This window comes from Nerophis ophidion, linkage group LG16, assembly GCF_033978795.1.
Source record: "Nerophis ophidion isolate RoL-2023_Sa linkage group LG16, RoL_Noph_v1.0, whole genome shotgun sequence".
Classification (NCBI taxonomy): Eukaryota; Metazoa; Chordata; class Actinopteri; order Syngnathiformes; family Syngnathidae; genus Nerophis; species Nerophis ophidion.
In genome coordinates, this window is record NC_084626.1 from 45,232,594 (window position 1) to 45,254,828 (window position 22,235).

The following is a 22,235-nucleotide window of genomic DNA, read 5'->3' on the forward strand; positions in this document are numbered from 1 at the left end:
TTTATTGAATAATACTTCAAGAAAATATGAATTTAAGTTAATAAACTGTGAAAAGAAATGCAACAATGCAATATTCAGTGTTGACAGCTAGATTTTTTTGTGGACATGATCCATAAATATTGATGTTAAAGTTTTCTTTTTTTGTGAAGAAATGTTTAGAATTAAGTTGATGAATCCAGATGGATCTCTATTACAATCCCCAAAGAGGGCACTTTAAGTTGATGATTACTTCTATGTGTAGAAATATTTATTTATAATTGATTCACTTGTTTATTTTTCAACAAGTTTTTAGTTATTTTATAGCTTTTTTTCCAAATTTTTCAAGAAAGACCACTACAAATGAGCAATATTTTGCACTGTTAAACAATTTAATAAATCAGAAACTAATGACATAGTGCTGTATTTTACTTCTTTATCTCTTTTTTTCAACCAAAAATGCTTTGCTCTGATTAGGGGGTACTTGAATTAAAAATGTTCACAGGGGGTACATCACTGAAAAAAGGTTGAGAACCACTGCCAAAGTGTGTAAAAAAAAATGTGGCAGGAATCTGTAGAATGAACACACTTACTGTATTTTTCGGACTGTAAGTCGCAGTTTTTTCATAGTTTGGCCGGGGGTGAGACTTATACTCAGGAGCGACTTATGTGTGAAATTATTAACACATTACAGTAAAATATCAAATTATATTATTTAGCTCATTCACGCAAGAGACTAGACGTATAAGATTTCATCGGATTTAGCAATTAGGAGTGACAGATTGAGGTATAGCATGTTCTATATGTTATAGTTATTTGAATGACTCTGACCATAATATGTTATGTTAACATAGCAGGCACCTTCTCAGTTGGTTATTTATGCCTCATATAATGTACACTTATTCAGTCTGTTGTTCACTATTCTTTATTTATTTTAAATTGCCTTTCAAATGTCTATTCTTGTTGTTGGGTTTTATGAAATAAATTTCCCCCAAAAATGCGACTTATACTCCAGTGCGGCTTATATATGTTTTTTTCCTTCTTTATTGTGCATTTTCGGGCGGTGCGACTTATACTCCGGAGCGACTTATACTCCGAAAAATACGGTACGGTATAATTGAATGTAATTATATTTTTACTACAAATATGTATTTCTAGTTGCAAGAAATTGTCTAGGAACATTCCGTGTTTCAAATAAAAGTGAGTGTCTTTAATGTGTATAACAATCGTAAAACAATATTGTTCAATTTAGTGTCTTTATGAGAAGCAGTGTTCTCTACAGTGGACATTTGTTAATATCAGTTTGGAAAATTCTGTTTCCTCAGAATGGTTAACCAACAATTTTATTTTAAATAATGTAAATACCTCAAACTGATGTTTAGCTTCGCTGGCTTCAAATATCTTGTCTGAGTGACGGTTTATGAGGTGGCGACTGGCTCGAGGTGTACGCTGCCTTCCGCTTTTGAAACTAATCTGTGATATAAACTTATTATCATTATATCTTATAATTCTGATAATCATGGCTTAGTCTTTGAAACCTTACATTTTGTGAGATTTTCAATTCAAACATTTCATAAACTATAAGCCATAATTATCAAAATTATAACCAATTAAAGCTTGATATATCTTCCTTTGCATGTAATAAGTTATTACTAAATGTTACATTGTTATGTCATTTCCACATTATTAAATTATACTGAATAATATTATTTTTTTATATTTATTTACAAAAAAACAATTGTTTTTCTTCCATACTACGCATGTGCCACCTGAGACCTCATTAATGTCTTTATAGGGTTATATTACCTGCAAACTAAACAAAATTCATGCTAATTCACTCTTTTTTATATATTTTTTTCTCAAATAAGAATCAATAAGAGATTTGTTAAGCACCTGAATTGTTAAGCAGAATCAGAAGTGGAATCGGAACGGGAAAAATCCTATCAATTCCCATCTCTACACGTAACTCAAATAATCATGTCTGATATTTTCAAGAAATTTGCCAAAAAATAATTCCCCTTATCAGCCACGAGCACACTTCACTTCCTGCTTAAGGCATTCCACGTCACCAGACTGTGGTCTGGTGTTGTGCAGAGGATTCTGGCAGGTGGAGGTGATTTTCTGACCTGGTCAACGCTAAAGCGCCAGAAAAAAAAACTACATTCACCAAGTTTTGGTGTGATACAGTCACACTTCATGCAGGGCATTATTGTGAAGACTTTGAAAGCGCAATACTGTGGTATCTACAATGCAGTCATAGTCCAGTTTGTTAATAATGTAGGAATACCAAGTGCTGATTCATCTAAAGACGTGAGGTTTTCCGTATAGCATCGGCACTTGGGACTCGCTACATTGTTGTTTGTTCTAATTTGACCATGCTTGACTGAAAATGTTCCTCCATGTGATTGCTATGCCGCATGATTTTTCTCTCGGATGCTTATCTGAAAATGTCAACCTCGTCAGTGTCTATTCAAAGCAGCATAATGTTTTGTTGAGGATCTGATGATCAAAAATGTATCTGGCATTGAAGAGTTGCAGGACTCATTGACTTTCCTTCTTGTCTATTTCTCCTCAACAAGAAGATGGACATTTGCCAACATCTGGCAATCCAATCCACTTTATTTGTAAAGCACATTTAAACAACAAAAATGTTTCCAAAGTGCTGCACAACAAAATTCAAACATTATTTATAACTCCACCAATGATGGAATTTAAACAATAGATAAATAAATATAAAAGCAATATAAAAATAAATATGATTAAAAACGATTTTAAAGGGTAAAACCAATTAAAACAATAAATAAAAATCTCAATTTAAAAACACAGAGGACCACACAACTCACGTAGTGTTAAAAGCAAGAGAATAAAAGTGGGTCTTAAAACGGGACTTAAAAAACTGCACTGTTGGAGCAGTTGGAACAAGGAGGGGCGGAGTGTTCCAGAGCTTAGGGCCGACCACAGAGAAGGCCCTGACTCCCCTGGTTTTCAGTCTAGTCTTGGACACCACGAGCTGGAGCTGGCTCTTGGACCTCAGAGCGCGCGCAGGAATGTAAATTTGGATGAGGTCCGAGATATAATAAGGTGCCAGTCCATGCAAAGCTTTAAAAGTAAAAAGCAAGGTTTTAAAATAAATTCTAAAATGAACAGGGAGCCAGTGCAAAGTCTCAAGAACTGGGGTTACATGCTTGGGTTTCCTGGCCCCAGTTTAAAAGTTGTGCTGCCGTGTTCTGGACTAACTGCAACCGGGAAAGAGCTTTTTGGCTAATGCCAGCAAAAAGTGCATTGCAGTAGTCCAGGCCACTTGAAATAAAAGCATGCACGACTTGTTCAAAATGGTTAAAAGATAAAAACGGTTTTACCTTTGATAAAAGACGCAGATGAAAAAAACACAATTTTGAAACGCCATTGACTTGTTTGTCAAATTTAAAATCAATGGCAATGCAAGGTCTGTTTATGAAGGTTCTCCTTCATCCTTTACTGGAACTCTTTGTATTTTGGAAATAGTCAATCCTTCCTCTCACGTTTGCAGCTGGCCCAAAAGGCAGCTGCCTGACTTTTAACCAACACAAGAAAAAGAGAGCACATTACTCCTGTTTTAGCCTCCCTCCACCGGCCGCCTGTGTCTTTTAAAGTCCATTTTAAAATGACCTTACTCGTGGTCTTGCCCCACCTTACCTCTCTGAGCTGCTCCACCTCTATGCCTCCACCCGGGCCGTCAGGTCAGCCGATCAGCTGATCCTGGAGGTACCCAAATCAAAGCGCAAGTTCAGAGGGGACAGAGCCTTCTCTGTTACGGGTCCCAAACTCTGGAACCATCTCCCTCTCCATGTGAGACAGACCCTTCTTAAAACCCATTTTTATCTTTTTTCACTGGCTTTTAACCCAGCATGAGACTTTAAACTGTTATTAACTTTTACATTTTTAACTGTTTTTAACTTTTTAACTGCTTTTCATCTAACAAATTGATCTTAGGGTAATTTGAATTTGCTTTTTCAATGTGTATTTTACTTCGGTTTTAAATATTTTTTAGTCCGTCCTTTGCCTCTACTTCTTTTTGGTGTACAGTCCTTTGTCCTTAAACTGTGCTTGTTTTTAAAGGACTTAATAAATAAAGTTGGTATGGTATGGTATGGAATCCAGGTCATTGTCATCTCAGGGCAATCAATCCTTGGACGTATCCTCGCTCATCCATTCGGACTGGACACTGGCCGAGAGTGGAGTCGGCTGTCTTGGTTGCTTTGTTGGGTCTGCTCCTGTCTCTGGCCATGCTTCTTCCACCCCAGCGGACGATGGCGTGAAACACAGCAGAGGCCACCACAGTGGATATGTTTCTTTTACTTTTTATTCATAGCTGTATGTAGAAGTGTCTGGTTGTATCTGCTGCTTTAATGTCTTTAATGTCCTCTGTGTTCTTTGATGTTTGATGTTTCCCTCTTACACACATGTAAGAGGGATGTGTACTATGGCTATGAGTTGTTTTTTTTCCCTTGGCCTCAGTCTGGACCCCCTCTCCAGGGCCCAGGCTAAGACCGATTTTTTTATTTTTATTTTAATCTTCTATTTTTTTCTCTCATTTCCCCCCCCCCCTTGTTTACCTGTATCTCACCTTTTTTGTAAGGGGCGCTGGAAGCCGGCAGACCCGTCAGCGATCCTGTTCTGTCTCCCTGTAATGTTTGTCTGATCTTGAATGGGATTGTGCTGAAAATTTTAATTTTCCTGAAGGAATTCTCCTGACGGAATAAATAAAGTACTATCTAATCTATCTATCTAATCTAATCGACCTGTTTGGTTTGTCTTAGAAGATGTTTCGCCGCTCATCAGAGTAGGCTTCATCAATTCGTGCTCATAGACTTAAACTTAGATTGGTCAGAGCTAGTACGAATTGGACAAGCTCTCACCAACCTAAGTTGAAGCGTCATCTGAAACATCATGCTGCTTTGAATGAAGAGAAAAAGACACAGGCAAGGTTGACATTTTCAGATGAGCATCTGAGACGTCTTCTAAAACAAAGCAAACAGTCCAGTTGTGATCGATTGAATGCCCTTAGATGGCAAGGTCTGTTGCTAGTGAGGAACTCCAGTTGGTGTTTGACCAACACGCATACTTTGTTCCCAATCTTTAGTGTCATTTTGAGTAAAAAAATAGGAAAGGGCACAACCTCCTTACCTTGTCGTAAGTTGTTCCAGTCCGTATTGGAGAAAAACGAGTGGCATCTGAGACCCTGAAACCCCAGACGCTCCTGAGCGCCACACAGCAGGCTCTGCACCAGGTCTACAAATTGTTTAGTCGCGCACGGCTCCGCTGGAATCTTCAGAAATTGCTGAGGGCAAACAAAATGTACAAAACGTGTTGTTACTTTGTCGTAACCAATATGAGCAAACATATTTAGCAGTGATTCCCAAATAACTGTAATCAGTTTGTGGCGGTGATGGGTTGAGATGGGGATAAATGGAATAAGTACATTTGCATAATTAGGAAAGAGTGAGTGAAAAACTTGAAAGACAAAACAAACATGTTTAGGACTACAAATATACTTTTTTCTGTTCAGTTGTTCATTTTTAAAATGCTTCACACAAAACTGAGTGCATACCATGAATTGATTAACATGGACCCCGACTTAAACAAGTTGAAAAACTTATTGGGGCGTTACGATTTAGTGGTCAATTGTACGGAATATGTACTGTACTGTGCAATCTACTAAGTTAAAGTTAAAAGTTAAAGTACCAATGATTGTCACACACACACTAGGTGTGGCAAAATTATTATCTGCATTTGACCAATCACCCTTGATCATCCCCTGGGAGGTGAGGGGAGCAGTGAGCAGCACCAATGGCCGCACCTGGGAATCATTTTTGGTGATTTAACCCCCAATCCCAACCCTTGATGCTGAGTGCCAAACAGGGAGGTAATGGGTCCCATTTTTATAGTCTTCGGTATGACTCGGCCGGGGTTTGAACTCACGACCTACCCATCTCAGGGACGATACTCTAACCACTAATTAAAGTTTCAATCAATCAATCAATTTCAGACGGGAAAATGGCATCACTTGCTGCTTGTTCATGTCAGAGACTCTTCACTAGATTTAACAATTATCACAAAAATAAATAAATAACAAACATTTTTTAAATAATCATAAACAAATAAAAAGAGTACCCAGATGGGTCTGATTATACTTACTATAGAAATAATTCTGCTAAATTGGCATCACCACTGAGCAACTTGTACTGGGCTCTGGCATGCTCATCAGTTGTTAATGATAACCGCCACTTAGCATAATAGAAATGACCAGAACGATTAGTAATTAAGCCACAAAGTCTTGGAAGTCGCAGTAATGCAGTATGGATTGACTGCACTTTCCAACATGCCTAATCCTGAATGAGTGCAGAAGATTGAGAGCAGAGTATCATGAAGGATGTTTAAGTCCACCAAAGCAAGGTACAGTAGAATTGGCCCAGTCTGACTTGACCTCAATAAGATTCAGATCCAGTCCAATATTGAAATATATATTGACATTTGAACTCCTCCACTTGGGGCAAGATCTCCTCCCCAAGCCGGAGATGGCACTCCACCCTTTCCCGGGCGAGAACCATGGACTAGGACTTGGAGGTGTTGATTCTCATCCCAGTCGCTTCACACTCGGCTGCGAGTGGAGGACTTCAAGTACCTAGGAGTTTTGCTCACGAGTGAGGGAAGAGTGGGATCGTGAGATCGACAGGCGGATCGGTGCGGCGTCTTCAGTAATGCGGACGCTTTATCAACCCGTTGTGGTGAAGAAGGAGCTGAGTCGGAAGGCAAAGCTCTCAATTTACCGGTCGATCTACGTTCCCATCCTCACCTATGGTCATGAGCTTTGGGTTATGACTGAAAGGACAAGATCACGGGTACAAGCGGCCCAAATGAGTTTCCTACACCGGGTGGCGGGTCTCTCCCTTAGAGATAGGGTGAGAAGATCTGCCATCCGGGAGGAACTCAAAGTAAAGCCGCTGCTCCTCCACATGGAGAGGAGCCAGATGAGGTGGTTCGGGCATCTGTTCAGGATGCCACTCGAACGCCTCCCTAGGGAGGTGTTTGGGGCACGTCCAACCGGCAGGCCAGGACACGTTGGGAAGACTATGTCTACCGGCTGGCCCGGGAACGCCTCGGGAACCCCCGGGAGGAGCTGGACGAAGTGGCTGGGGAGAGGAAGTCTGAAAGATGGATGGATGGACGAATGGATATCTAAATTTTAAGCATTTTCCTTGTGGATCCATAAAGTTTGTCTTAGTCCAAGTCTATCCAAGATATGTGTCCCAATACTAGAATATATAAACATTCTGGATGTTTACAAATGTTAAGAACCTGATAGTTGAGGATGTTGTGGACGGTCTGCGTTGACGTTCCTTTGGAAAAAGGCGGCCTTGAATAGATCATCTCGTACGCTATAACCCCGAGGGACCACCAGTCACACTCCACCCCGTAGGTGCTGTGAGGGCCCCCGTTAATGGCTGCCAACACTTCAGGGGAGAGAAAGTCTTGGGTTCCCACAGGCACTGTCGGGGCTGCCACCTTGACGAAAACAATTCAAACACAACGATGCACTTGTCAACAGAAGTGACATTAATACATTGAGCGAACTTGATAATCCACTTACTGTTTTGTCAGAGGTGAGCCTGGCAGCTGATCCAAAGTCTGCCAGCTTAATGTGACCAGTCCGATCAATGAGAACGTTCTCTGGCTTGACGTCCCTGCAAGTACCGTAGTTATTTTTAGAAGAGACTGGGTATTGCTTTAACAATGCTGGTCTTTGCCGCATTTGTGCAATGTGTTCTGCTCCTAAACTGTGAATTTGTTGTAGGTCCCACTTACATGAAACCAGTAGTTATAATGCTACCTTTTTACGGATGTTCTATAAAAATCCTTGACTTAATGTTGTATTTATCACCTAAGTCCTCACCTGTGGACATAACCCAGCTGGTGGACAGCGTGAATGGCCTCCACTAGCTCGGCCAAATAAAACTGAGCCATGGATTCATCAAACTGGTCCTCATAGCGGTTGAATAGAGACAGAAGGTCGCCGCCTGGCATGTACTCCATTGCCTAAAAACATCATTATACGCAGTTAGAACAAAGAAACATACAGCTGGGATCAATAAGGAGATCTGGTTTGTTTTGAAATTAGAAACAACAGCTATCAAAGGCTGATGATACATTAAAAATGCCCATAAATAGACTATATTTAGAGAAATATGCACGTGTGAGTACATCAAAGCATAATTGAGTTCAGGATTATATGGCGTCGCTCATTATGGATGTGCTTATGTAACATCAGATCTCATGACAGATTAGCTCTGAACTGCAGTCAAGCGATTCTTCTTCAATACCCCAAAAAAGAAGAAATGACAAATATTTGCCGAACAGGTGATTCTGAGATCACAAACATCAAACAAGTCCAAAAAAAAGTCAACCTTCTTAATGTTTGTAAGCATAAAATCTATATGCGTCTTCCCCATTTCTTCCCTCTGGTATCTGCGAGCAGAGATGAAAGGCTTTTGTTCGGGCTGATTCCAGCTATACGGCGGCAGCCATACAGCCATAACAGATGAGAGCTCCTGGTGCATGAATGGTCGGCAAGTCTGAATGAGCGGGAGCATTTTGCCGTGTTACCTAGCAACAGGGAGACTGGGTGCCTCTCTAATGCATGGATAAAGATGGATGCTTTGTATTTTCCTCCATGCTCAGCTGGGGAGCAGGGTGAGACAGAGGGGCAGTAAAGAGAAAGCAAAGAGGACGAATGAGGCAGACATAAAGGGAGGTGCGCGCATAAAGATTAAATGAAGGCAAACCAAGGGAAAAAGCCAATTACATTTAAAACAAGCCATGCTTTTTAATACTATTCTCATTATAAGAGTAAACAGGACAAAAACACTGATAAGGATTTTAAGCAAATAAAAGTTTATATAAAAAAATATATACACTTAATGTTGACAACATATTTTTTTCATCTTTTTCTTCGTTGAAATTTTCAGGCGCTGCTGCATTTTATTTTTTTGAATAATTGACATAAGTGCACATTTAATTTTAATTTTCCTGAAGGAACTCTCCTGAAGGAATCAACATAGTACTATCTATTTAGATATTCTGGTTTAAAGTTGGTCTATTTTGGTCCTCCAACAGGAAGAGAATTGCTTCTTGATACAATTTCTCCTTGCATTGCTCCCTCCTGGAGCAGCTCATGTATTATTCTAACTGATCTAACTGCAAATACTCTGGAACTCACAACTGTGGGAAAAAAATACTCTCCCAGATGATACCTGTTATACCTGCTATGCCACATCTCATATGAAAATAAATCACTGTGAGTAAGACATTCAATAGTTTTACTTTGACACTGTCATGGCCAGATTTGTGAGGTAATGTGTAAGTCCACGCCTTAAGACAGGACTATTTAACAAGGTGGCAAATCTAGCCCGAGAACGACAACATATTGGCACTCAAGTTAAGTTCAAAACTTGGAAGACAAAAAATAAAGGCGGCAAATCCTAAAAACACCAGAGTGCTCCTGTTGTAAAGAGGAAATTGGACCACTGTAAACACATTGGCAGAGTCTTGTATTGACATAGAACACTAGGGGTCCAAACTTGGGGTTTATAGTGCATCCATAAATTATTCACAGCGCTTCACTTTTACAACATATTGTTATGTTACAGGCTTTTCCCAAATGGAATACATTATTTTTTTTTCCTCAAAATTCTACACACAATTCATAACGAGGAGGTGAAAAAGTTGTTTGCAAAATCAATAGAAAAAAAAAAAAAAAAAAAGAAACATGTACATAAGTATTCACAGCCTTTGCCTTAGAATGCCCGCCCTGAGATGGGTAGGTTGTGAGTTCAAACCCCGGCCGAGTCATACCAAAGACAATAAAAATGGGAACCATTACCTCATTGTTTGGCACTTAGCATCAAGGGTTGGAATTGGGGTTAAATCACCAAAAATGATTCCCGGGCGCGGCCACCGCTGCTGCTCACTGCTCCCCTCACCTCCCAAGGGGTGATCAAGGGTGATGGGTCAAATGCAGAGAATAATTTCGCCACAACTCGTGTGTGTGTGACAATCATTGGTACTTTAACTTTGAGTCAATAATTTTGAAGAAGTAGTAAATGAAAGAAAATAAAGAATGGAGGACAAATCAGCTATTAAATACCATTTAAAAGGGGCCAGGTTTTCTTTCTACATTTAAATCTGGCCCCACAATGGAATGGACTCTCACTATTATTTTAGACCCACTATGGACTGGACTCTCACACTACTATGTTAGACCCACTATGGACTGGACTCTCACTATTATGTTAGATCCACTATGGACTGGACTCTCACTATTATGTTAGATCCACTATGGACTGGACTCTCACACTATTAGGTTAGATCCACTATGGACTGGACTCTCACTATTATGTTAGATCCACTATGGACTGGACTCTCACACTATTATGTTAGATCCACTATGGACTGGACTCTCACACTATTATGTTAGGTCCACAATGGACTGGACTCTCACAATATTATGTTAGATCCACTATAGACTGGACTCTCACTATTATGTTAGATCCACTATGGACTGGACTCTCACACTATTATGTTAGATCCACTATGGACTGGACTCTCACACTATTAGGTTGGATCCACTATGGACTGGACTCTCACTATTATGTTAGATCCACTATGGACTGGACTCTCACACTAATATGTTAGATCCACTATGGACTGGACTCTCACACTATTATGTTAGATCCACTATGGACTGGACTCTCACACTATTATGTTAGATCCACTATGGACTGGACTCTCACACTATTAGGTTAGATCCACTATGGACTGGACTCTCACTATTATGTTAGATCCACTATGGACTGGACTCTCACACTATTATGTTAGATCCACTATGGACTGGACTCTCACACTATTATGTTAGGTCCACTATAGACTGGACTCTCACTATTATGTTAGATCCACTATGGACTGGACTCTCACACTATTATGTTAGATCCACTATGGACTGGACTCTCACACTATTAGGTTGGATCCACTATGGACTGGACTCTCACTATTATGTTAGATCCACTATGGACTGGACTCTCACACTATTATGTTAGATCCACTATGGACTGGACTCTCACACTACTATGTTAGATCCACTATGGACTGGACTCTCACACTATTATGTTAGATCCACTATGGACTGGACTCTCACACTATTATGTTAGATCCACTATGGACTGGACTCTCACACTACTATGTTAGATCCACTATGGACTGGACTCTCACACTATTATGTTAGATCCACTATGGACTGGACTCTCACAATATGATGTTAGATCCACTATGGACTGAACTCTCACACCATTATAATAGATCCACTATGGACTGGACTCTCACACTATTATGTTACATCAACTATGGACTGGACTTTCATAATATCAAAATGTTATATAATATAAAAAACAGTTGTTTTTCATAATGTTGTACATTGTTCAAGGAGGTCACAATCCACACAGTACAATGTGTGTTGATTGTGTCAAAGTTGCAACCATTTAGCATTAACCTTGATCTCCATCTGAAGTAAAAAAATAAATATACTGTAGAGTCTTACCAGGTAGACATGATGCTCATCCTGGAAAGCATAGAAGAGCTGTGGGATCCAGGGACTGCAGTTCAAAGACAGAATCCTCCGCTCCTCTTCGTGAAAAACAACCTGAATTATTTAGATACGAAAAATGTTAGTCATAAAACGACGTAAAACCCCTGGAAATTATTGGAATCACCAGACTTTAATCACTTTGTTTAAAATTGTAGAAAAAAAGCAGATAACAGAAAGGACACGAAACTACAGTCATTTCAAATGGCAACTTCTTGTGTTTAAGAAACACTAAAATCCCTCAAGAATGTAAATTGTGGTAGTAAGAAACGGTTTCATTTTTAAATCACGCAGTCAAAGATTTATGGAATCAATTCTGAGCAAACAATCACTTAATACATTTTCATTGTCAAAGCGAACACTTGCATCAGATTAAATCTGTTGATTACCGGTAGTTTGCGGTTAAAAATGAGTGTTCACACCCTGGAAAGCTGTTGCACCAGGTGGATTGCCATGAATCATGGCTCCAGCATGAGATATGTCAATTCAAACAAAGGAGAGGATTATCAAACTTCTTCAAGAACGAAAATCATTGCACAATGTTCCAAAAGAGGTTAATTGTTCACAGTCAGTTGTGTCTAAAATTGGGACCAGGTACAAACATCATGGGAAGGTTGTAGAAAGGTAAAGCAAGGAAAAAACACAGGGCAGAAAACTTAAAGCAATGTCTTGAAAACAAAAAAATGCTCAGCAAAACAAATGTAGAACAAAGGGATAATAGAAACTAGAGCCAGTGTCTGTGATCAAACTGGATTTAAATACAGAAAAGCTAAACAAAAGAAACAAAAACCAAGGTTCCAATGGGCTAAGGAACAGAAGTGGACTATGGATGACTGGATAAAAGCCTTATTCAGGGAAGAATCGTGATACTGCATTAGGTAAGGTGATGATGCTGGAACTTTTGTGTGGTGGCATTCCAATGACATTTATGAAGACGACTGCCTAAAGAAAACATGCACACGTCCACAGTCATTGATGATACGGGACCGCATGTCAGGTAATGGAACTGTCGTTACATCTTTAATAAACACACAAGTTTACATTGACATTCTGAACACTTTTCTTATTCCATCAATGGAAAGGATGTTTGGAGATGTATCATTTATGATGATCATCATTTTTCAAGGTGACAATGCATCTTACTATAGAGAAAAAACTTTCCTGGAAGAACGATATACAAGGTCAATGACATGGCCTGCAAATGGTCTGGATCTCAATCCAATTGAACATCTCTGGGGGAAATGAAAGAAAGTGGTTTAAGACTAGACTCCAACCTGCAAAGCTGATCTGACAACAGCAATCAGAAAATGTTTGAACGAGATTGATGAAGAGTTTAACATTCGTTAAGTCCATGCCTCAGAGACTGCCAGCTATCATAAAAGCCAGAGGTGGTGCAACAATGTCATAGTAGTGTGTTTGTATTTTTTTTTTGGTTTGTTTGTTTTTCATGATACCATAATGGTTTTCTCTTGATCTGAAAATTAATCTGTGACTGACAACTAGGGCTGGGCGATATGGACTTTTTTTAATATCTCGATATTTTTAGGCCCTATCACGATACACGATATATATCGCAATATTTTGCCATAGCCTTGAATGAACACTTGATGCTTATAATCACAGCAGTATGATGATTCTATGTGTCTACATTCAAACATTCTTCTTCATACTGCATTAATATATTCTACTTTTAAACTTTCATGCAGAGAGGGAAACCACAACTAAAAGTGTATTTATTAAACAGTTATTAAGCAGTGGCACAAACATTCATGTCATTTCAAAACAGAAAGTGCAAGATTGTCAGAGACATTTTAAAACAAGCTATGAGTGCACTTTTGTGCATGATGTCACTAAGATGACATGTCAAAACAACACTAAACTAAAGTGCACTTTTTGTACAGAATATCATTACAATAATTTATAAAAAATAAAATGCACTTTTGTCAAATAAAAATGAGCTGCATGATAGGAAATCAAATCGCTATGTGGTAGGTTCCTGCGGACGTTATCTTCTTATGTTGTTGACTATTTTTTTCATACGGTGTTGATGTGGAAATGGTTGCCTCAGCATTTTGTTGGTGCGGCACCGAATGGAGATGTTGACATGCGGAGTAATCACTCTTCATTCTCTATCAGTTAACTTTTCAAATTATGCTACATACTAGCAGTAATGTTTTTGCCCCACACTTGACAAATTACGCTTGTCTGTTTGACATATTCCCACTTGAAACCAAACCACCGCCAGACGATGGACCCCCTGCTGTTTTTCTAGGGAATTAATTCTTCCTTCATTTGTTACCAGATTCACACCTTCTTTCACTCCAATCCACTTTATTTATATAGCACATTTAAACAACAATAACGTTTCCAAAGTGCTGCACAGCCATGTTAAAAACAATATTATGCTCCACCAATGACTGAATAAAACAAAAAATGAATAAAAATAAAACCAATAAAAACAATATAAAAACAAATATGATTAAAAACTATTTTAAAGGGTAAAATCAATTAAAAAAGTAAAATAAAAATAAAAATGTATAAAAAACACAGAGGACAACAGAGGACAGAGGACCACACAACTCACGTAGTGTTAAAAGCCAAAGAATAAAAGTGGGTCTTAAGACGAGACTTAAAACACTCCACTGTGGAAGCAGTTTGAACATGGAGCGGCAGAGTGTTCCAGAGCTTAGGGCCGACCGCAGAGAAGGCCCTGTCTCCCCTGGTCTTAAGTCTGGTCTTGGGCACCACGAGCTGGAGCTGGCTTTCGGACCTCAGAGCGCGCGCAGGGATGTAAATTTGGATGAGGTCCGAGATATATTGAGGTGCCAGTCCATGTAAAGATTTAAAAACAAACAGCAATGTTTTAAAATCAATTCTAAAATGAACAGGGAGCCAGTGCAAACTCTGAAGAATTGGGGTTACGTATTACTGCTCGCACCACAGCTAACGTTACCCATGCTGCTACCTCTCTGCTTCGCGAGGGCGTACACGTATGTGACGTATGTAAGAAGGTGCGCTTGCTGTCTGTGAGAAGGAGAGACAACAAAGAGTGGGAGGAGTCTGTAGTGTAATGCCCGCAGCTAAAAGCAACTGCGTGAGAACATATACTCCAATATCACGATATAGTCATTTTCTATATCGCACAGAGACAAACACGCGATACATCGAGTATACCAATATATTGCCCAGCTCTACTGACAACCACAATTTTTTGGGTTTCTTTTAGTGTTTCTTGAAGCCCGAAAATTGCCATTTAAATGACTGTAATGTTGTTTTCAACTGAATAACATCCCCCATGTCTGGTGATTCCATTATTTCTTTCCAGGGGTTGTATAGTTAATGTGCATTTGTTGAAATTTAAACCTTTTATTTTACTTTTGCAACTCCAACATCAGGAAAGATTGAAAGATAACAATTAGCCTGAGGAGATTATAGCCTCGATTACCCTTGACTCCAGCTGCTTTTATTGGCAAGAGTTCATTTGAAATGGTTCAACAATGGATGAAAATGTGACAAAAACATTTCTTTGCACATGGCTGTTGCTCGTATTGCTCACTTCACTTCTCTTTCAGTCACCACTCATGTTCTATTCTGTCTGAGATCTGTTGGATTAGTCACATGCCATCACAGAGCACTGCTGTGAAGTGATGTAACTCGGTTGAGGGTAAACTCCACAGCATCCTCCAGTGGGATTTCGTCTGATCGCAGCTATCGACAGCGCTTCCTCTTTGTTTAATTCGTTGAAACCCAAACTCCATATTTTCCACACTTTACATTCTGTTACACCACACGAGCTCGCATGCAGTCACGCGTGGTATAAGCAAAAAGAGATGAGACATGCAAACAGAGTTGCACCCTGGAGGTTCAGTGCCTTGCTGAAGTTGCTCAAAAACAAACTGCAGTGCTTAGCTTAGGGGTGTGCAGATCGATCGGCCGTATGTCCTGAAAAAGTCATCGGCCATTGCCGATTTATGCATTTTATTGTCGATCACAAACACTGATCCCGTATGACTGACACTATTTTTGGTCGAAGTGTCATCAGCTAATTATGGATCTGACTATTTCAATACACAGTGTGGGTCCGCTCCCCTGAATGAATAACAAAATCACTTCCATTATTGAGGATAAACTACATGTTATAGTTTTTTAAGTATCATTATTGAGTTAGTATCATTATGACTAGAGGATGAGGCTAAACATGTTACACACCAAAAGCTAACCTGGAGCAGGCATGCTAATAGTTAAGCTAACCGCTAAAATAGCTTGAAACAAAACTAAGAAATAAGTGCCAGGTAAACTTTAAGAAGTGTCGATGGAACCATAGAAAGTAGACAGTTATTAACCCTTGTGCAACCTTCAGATTGACTGTACACACTCTCTTCCGATCCAAAAGAGACTGGTGAAAAGTTTATAAGTCAGCAATAAATTTGTATTTCTTTTTTAATTTCAATGCTTGAAATCTTTTAACAACTCCATCCATCTATTGTTTGGTTTTCTTATGTTTTATGGCCTTTTGTCAAAAACAACTGGGTTTATATATATATATATATATATATATATATATATATATATGAATGAATTGTGATCACATTATCAGTCCAAAATAATCGTGATTATTATTTTTGCCATAATCGTCTAGCCCTAGTATTACTATATGATCAGTACTAGAATGATTCGATTTTTATTTTCTCCAAATATTTTTATTGTTGACTTGGAGGGCAAAACCCAAATGATTTTAATGATTAATAAATAGAGAGCAGCTCAAAGTAAAGCCACTGCTCCTCCACATCGAGAGGAGCCAGATGAGGTGGTTCGGGCATCTGGTCAGGATGCCACTCGAACGCCTCCCTAGGAAGGTGTTTAGGGCACGTCCAACCGGCAGGAGGCCACGGGGAAGACCCAGGACACGTTGGGAAGACTATGTCTCCCGGCTGGCCTGGGAACGCCTCGGGATCCCCCGGGAAGAGCTAGACGAAGTGGCTGGGGAGAGGGAAGTCTGGGCTTCCCTGCTTAGGCTGTTGCCCCCGCGACCCGATCTCGGATAAGCGGAAGAAGATGGATGGATAGTTTTTGCTTTTGTTTAGTTATTGTGCACTATTGACTTTGTTTTGCTCAAATGATTGCATGCAATAAGAGAATACACAACTAATTTGAATATTGTGTTGATATTGTTACACTTTCTTTCATCATAAATAAATGGGAAACATTTTTAGAGTGATCGGCATTGGTATCGGCCGATCTCATTCATGCATGATCGGAACCAGAATTAGACGCGTCAAACTCTGATCAGAACATCGCTGTCTTGTTTCCAACAATTTGGTGCAGTGTATTATGATTCAGAACCATAACCAATACAGTACTTAATCAGCGTTGTCTGTGGGTTGTTTTTTGTGTATTCCAAATATTACATATGTATTTAAAGGCCTACTGAAACTCACTACAGTATTCTGGACATCTGTGTTGCTGAATCTTTTGCAATTTGTTCAATGAACAATGGAGACATCAAAGAAGAAAGCTGGAAGTGGGAAGCGGTGTATTGCGTCCAACTTTAGCAATACAAACACAGCCGGTGTTTTATTGTTTACATTCCCGAAAGATGACGGTCAAGCTTTACTATGGAACAGAGATGTCAAGCGAACACGGATGGATTGGACCACACACACAAAGTACAGTGTATTATGCAGCGATCATTTCAAAAGATCGTGTTTCGAAGAGGGTCCCTTGCGAAGGGCAGAGATGGGCATCGCCACCACCCGTCAACTGGTGCTGAAGAAAGGTGCGGGGCCAACCTTCAGGTTGTACAGGTACGACCATATAATCTCACTAAAACACTAGTAACACAATAAGCAGATAAGGGATTTTCCAGAATTATCCTAGTAAATGTGTCTAATAACATCTGAATCGCTCCAACTGCCCATCTAGTTTTTTTTCTTTTTTCTAGTCCTTCACTCTCACTTTCCTCATCCACGAATCTTTCATCCTCGCTCAAATTAATGGAGAACTCGTCGCTTTCTCGGTCTGAATCGCTCTCGCTGCTGGTGGCCATGATTGTAAACAATGTTCAGATGTGAGGAGCTCCAAAACCTGTGACGTCACGCGCATATTGTCTCCTACTTCCGGTACAGGCAAGGCTTTTTTATTAGCGACCAAAAGTTACGAACTTTATCGTCGATGTTCTCTACTAAATCCTTTCAGCAAAAATATGGCAATAATTGTTACATTTAAACGGGTGTGGGTGGCACTGGGAGCAGGTGGGTAAAGTGTCTTGCCCAAGGACACAACGGCAGTGACGAGGATGGCGGAAGCGGGGATCCAACCTGCAACCCTCAAGTTGCTGGCACGGCCGCTCTACCAACCGAGCTATGCCGCCCTCAAAATGTACACACATGTATTCTATTATTAACCAAGTATAAATAGGTATAATCCGAGATTGCCCTCCCTGACATCTGTTTTAAAGAAAACCTAAAAACATATTTATTTGCTAAATGTCTTTCAAGGTTTCTTCTTTTAACATACTTTTTTTTAATTGTCTCTCCCTTCTCTAGAACTTTGAGACCCCACAAATATAAAGTACATCACAATTAAAAAGGTATTATAATTGTCATTAACTAAATGTTTTACTTTGAAGTATTTTTGCAACAGTCAAACTACTAAACCAGATATTTTTTTAGCTGCAAAACCAGAACAGAATGTGTTCTCTTATCAGAAATAACATCTAGAAGAGAAAATGAACAATTTCTTACGTGTTCTTGAGAGCGCAACACTGTCTTCTCCATGACTTTCAGGGCACAAACATCGCCCGTGACCTTCTCCCGTACCACTTGGACATTGCCGAAGCGACCGCGGCCCACCACCGCACGCACCTCAAAGTCGTGGAGGCCAGGCTGCAAGGCCTGGAGCTCGGAGACCACGTCGGAAACTGTCAAACACACCCAGAAAATAGAAACTGTAGGTATTGATCACAACAGTAATTTGTGTTTATATCAATTGCTGGACTGGTATCAATGACACAGTCTGGTATCCTAGTTGTTGGTTATTATTTAAGAGAACTATAATGCAACTTTTTCTGATCATGTGCACTTTTTTGTAAGATACTAGCACCACCTACGGGACAGACGAATCAGTAGAACACCGCTCAAAATAACTTTCAGAAAACAGACTGGGAAGACAGAAAAAGTATTAGGAATCATATTTCTGAGAAAATATATAAACTATAACAACAGTGAACAATGAAAAAAGAAAAGGTTGTCGTCAAAACATGACCACCAAGTCCATAAAAATTACTCTCATAAAAACTACAAAAAAGATGCACTGGAAAAATAAAAATATTGTACAATTGCATAACCACTTTAGGATCAAAACCTAATGCAAAATAAAATCGCTGCAAATATAAAATACCCACAATAACCCCAAAAACAACTGCATGAAAACAATACTGCAACTGGACCTGAAGGATGGCCTCCTTTAAATATATGATGCCCAAAAGAAAGTGGTTGACTTTTGAAGAGGTGGAATGACAAGATGTCTTTAACCACTTGTCTCATTTTCTAATGCTAACATTAGCTGCATTCATTGGGGGAGTTATAATACAGTAAAATACTACAGCCAAGTGTTTAACTGACATGCAAAGAAAAAAGTTGCCTTTTATTCTGCTTCTTTAAAAGTCAGCCGCCTTTCTTCTGGGAATTCTGCTCACTTCATTAAAGAAGGACGTCCCTCAGGCCTTTTCTTATGTCAACTTGCAGCATTTCTCTCATACGGTTGTTTTTGAAGTCTGCATAAGGTTTTTTGCCGCGATTTTCTTTTGCAATTGTTTCGCAGTGCTTGCTGTGTTTCACCCCGTGGCATCTCTTTTATGGTGCTTTTTCATTTGACATCTATGGACTGGACTCTCACTCTGTTATGTTAGATCCACTATGGACTGGACTCCCACTATTATGTTAGATCCACTATGGACTGGACTCTCACAATATTATGCTAGAGCCACTATGGATGGGACTCTCACTATTATGTTAGATCCACTATGGACTGGCCTCCCACTATTATGTTAGATCCACTATGGACTGGACTCTCACAAAATGATGCTAGATCCACTATGGACTGGACTCTCACTAATATGTTAGATCCACTATGGACTGGACTCTCACACTATTATGCTAGATCCACTATGGACTGGACTCTCACAATATTATGCTAGATCCACTATGGACTAGACTCTAACTAATATGTTAGATCCACTATGGAATGGACTCTCACACTATTATATTAGATCCACTATGGACTGGACTCTCACTAATATCTTAGATCCACTTCGGACTGCACTCTCACAATATTATGCTAGATCCACTATGGACTGGACTCTCACTAATATGTTAGATCCACTATGGACTGGACACTCACACTACTATGTTGGATCCACTATGGACTGGACTCTCATTATTATGTTAGATCCACTATGGACTGGACTCTCACACTACTATGTTAGATCCACTATGGACTGGACTCTCACTATTATTTTAGACCCACAATGGACTGGACTCGCACACTATTATGTTAGATCCACTATGGACTAGACTCTCACAGAATTATGTTAGGTCCACTAGGGACTGGACTTTCACAATATCATGTTAGATCCACTATGGACTGGACTCTCACAATATTATGCTAGATCCACTATGGACTGGACTCTCATTATTATGTTAGATCCACTATGGACTGGCCTCTCACTATTATGTTAGATCCACTATGGACTGGACTCACACTATTATGTTAGATCCACTATAGACTGGACTCTCACTATTATGTTAGATCCACTATGGACTGGACTCTCACTATTATGTTAGATCCACTATGGACTGGACTGTCACTATTATGTTAGATCCACTATGGACTGGACTCTCACTATTATGTTAGATCCACTATGGACTGGACTCTCACTATTATGTTAGATCCACTATGGACTGGACTCTCACAATATTATGCGAGATCCACTCGACGTCCATTGCACCGGTCGCCCTGGTGTGGGATCTGAACCGAGAATGTCGTTGTGGCTTGTGCAGCCCTTTGAGACACTTGTGATTTAGAGCTATAAAATAAACATTAATCGATTGATTGATTTGTATACACTAGCCTTTAAATAGACCCCCCTTTTAGACCAGTTGATCTGCTGTCTCTTTTCTGCTCTGCCCCCTCTTTCTCATCGTCGTGGCGTTTGCAGTCCTTTGAGACACTTGTGATTTAGGGCTATGTAAGTAAACTTTGATTGATGACTGATTGAACATTTGAGTTAAAAGTTTTGATATAATCGGCTTAGTATATCTGAGCCAAAAATGTGCGTCCCCCCCTCCCATAGTGCAAACATCCGGGCTTACACTTGTTGACAAAGTTGGCCACATGCTGAATCTTCATGAGCTCTGATGACGTGCATTCTTGGTACAGCAGCAGCAAAGAGTCCAAAAACTCTTCCCGGCCCAAACATCGTCCTCCCTGTGGTCCACACAGGCTGACTCGACCCTGCGGGGAGGGAACACGTCCTTTAGTCTCCTGTGACAACAACAACAACATCCACATGGATGCTGTTATCTCGGGGAGTTTGTACCTGCAACAGCTGGTTGAGTCTGGAGCTGCGGACCGTGATGGCGTCCGCGGAGGTCGCCGGCGTGTTCAGGCCTCCCTGGTTCACGTACTTGAACTTCAACATGTCCTGACAGTGTATGACATAATCCAGTTAGACTTTGTGCGTGTTTAAATGAAACATTTTGTTTGATTTAACCCACGATGACGTCATGTCAACAACACTTCCATGCTAAGTCACGCTAGCTTGTTGGTTAGCTAACTACTCGGCATAAACGACATACACTCAGATGTTGTAACTTCTAAATGTGAAAAGTCAAAGCGTAGGTCCACTCACAAAACGTCCATGCGAGTATTCCGCCGTTTATAATAATTTGCTGACGCACTTTAAAATATAAAAGATCACTCTCTGTTGTGGTCATTCTTCGTTTCCGGTTAACTTTCAAATGTTGCGCGTTTGCCGCCCATCACTTGCCGCGTGTGCTGGCAGAGGGGCTTGTGATTGGTTGGATTAGTGTTTTGGGGCGGAGCTTCTGATTTAGACCAATCACTGCCCTCACGGAACCGCCCATCCACTATGGACATGTAAGGGTACGCAGCATGGAGCGCTACTGCCTACAGGGGCTGACGAGACGCGTGGTCGCCATCTTGGAGTGGTGACCCACTCCACTCAGTGCAATTCGTTTGGCAGGAGCAATGAACTGTCAGCGCATTTAATTCATTTTACCTCACTGAATACCACTGATTTTACGCTCTTTCGTTGTCATACTTGTAGCTATGATAAAGGACACATCTTTTATTATTCATAGTTTGTTTAAAGGCCTACTGAAATGAGATTTTCTTATTTAAACGGGGATAGCAGGTCCATTCTATGTGTCATACTTGATCATTTTGCAATATTGCCATATTTTTACTTAAAAGAATTTAGTAGAGAACATCCACGATAAAGTTCGCAACTTTTGGTCGCTAATAAGAAAGACTAGTAGACGATGTGCGCGTGACGTCTCGGGTT

At 40.0% G+C, this 22,235-nt stretch overlaps 1 protein-coding gene across 8 annotated transcripts in view; it reads right to left on the reverse strand.

The window, feature by feature from the left end:
- The window catches only part of cita (citron rho-interacting serine/threonine kinase a), a 113,343-nt gene extending 91,630 nt beyond the window's left edge, over nt 1-21,713 (reverse strand). For all 8 annotated transcript variants that reach the window (XM_061875315.1, XM_061875316.1, XM_061875310.1 and 5 more), the window contains exons 1-9: nt 21,561-21,713; nt 21,249-21,353; nt 21,022-21,163; nt 18,394-18,569; nt 11,606-11,707; nt 7,910-8,052; nt 7,607-7,700; nt 7,315-7,521; nt 5,143-5,296 (exon numbers count right to left, since the gene is read on the reverse strand). In XM_061875315.1, the coding sequence (XP_061731299.1) occupies nt 5,143-5,296; nt 7,315-7,521; nt 7,607-7,700; nt 7,910-8,052; nt 11,606-11,707; nt 18,394-18,569; nt 21,022-21,163; nt 21,249-21,350 (1,120 nt within the window). In that variant the 5' untranslated portion in view covers nt 21,351-21,353; nt 21,561-21,713. The remainder of the gene's footprint in view (nt 1-5,142; nt 5,297-7,314; nt 7,522-7,606; nt 7,701-7,909; nt 8,053-11,605; nt 11,708-18,393; nt 18,570-21,021; nt 21,164-21,248; nt 21,354-21,560) is intronic.
- Between the last annotated feature and the right edge of the window lie 522 nt (nt 21,714-22,235).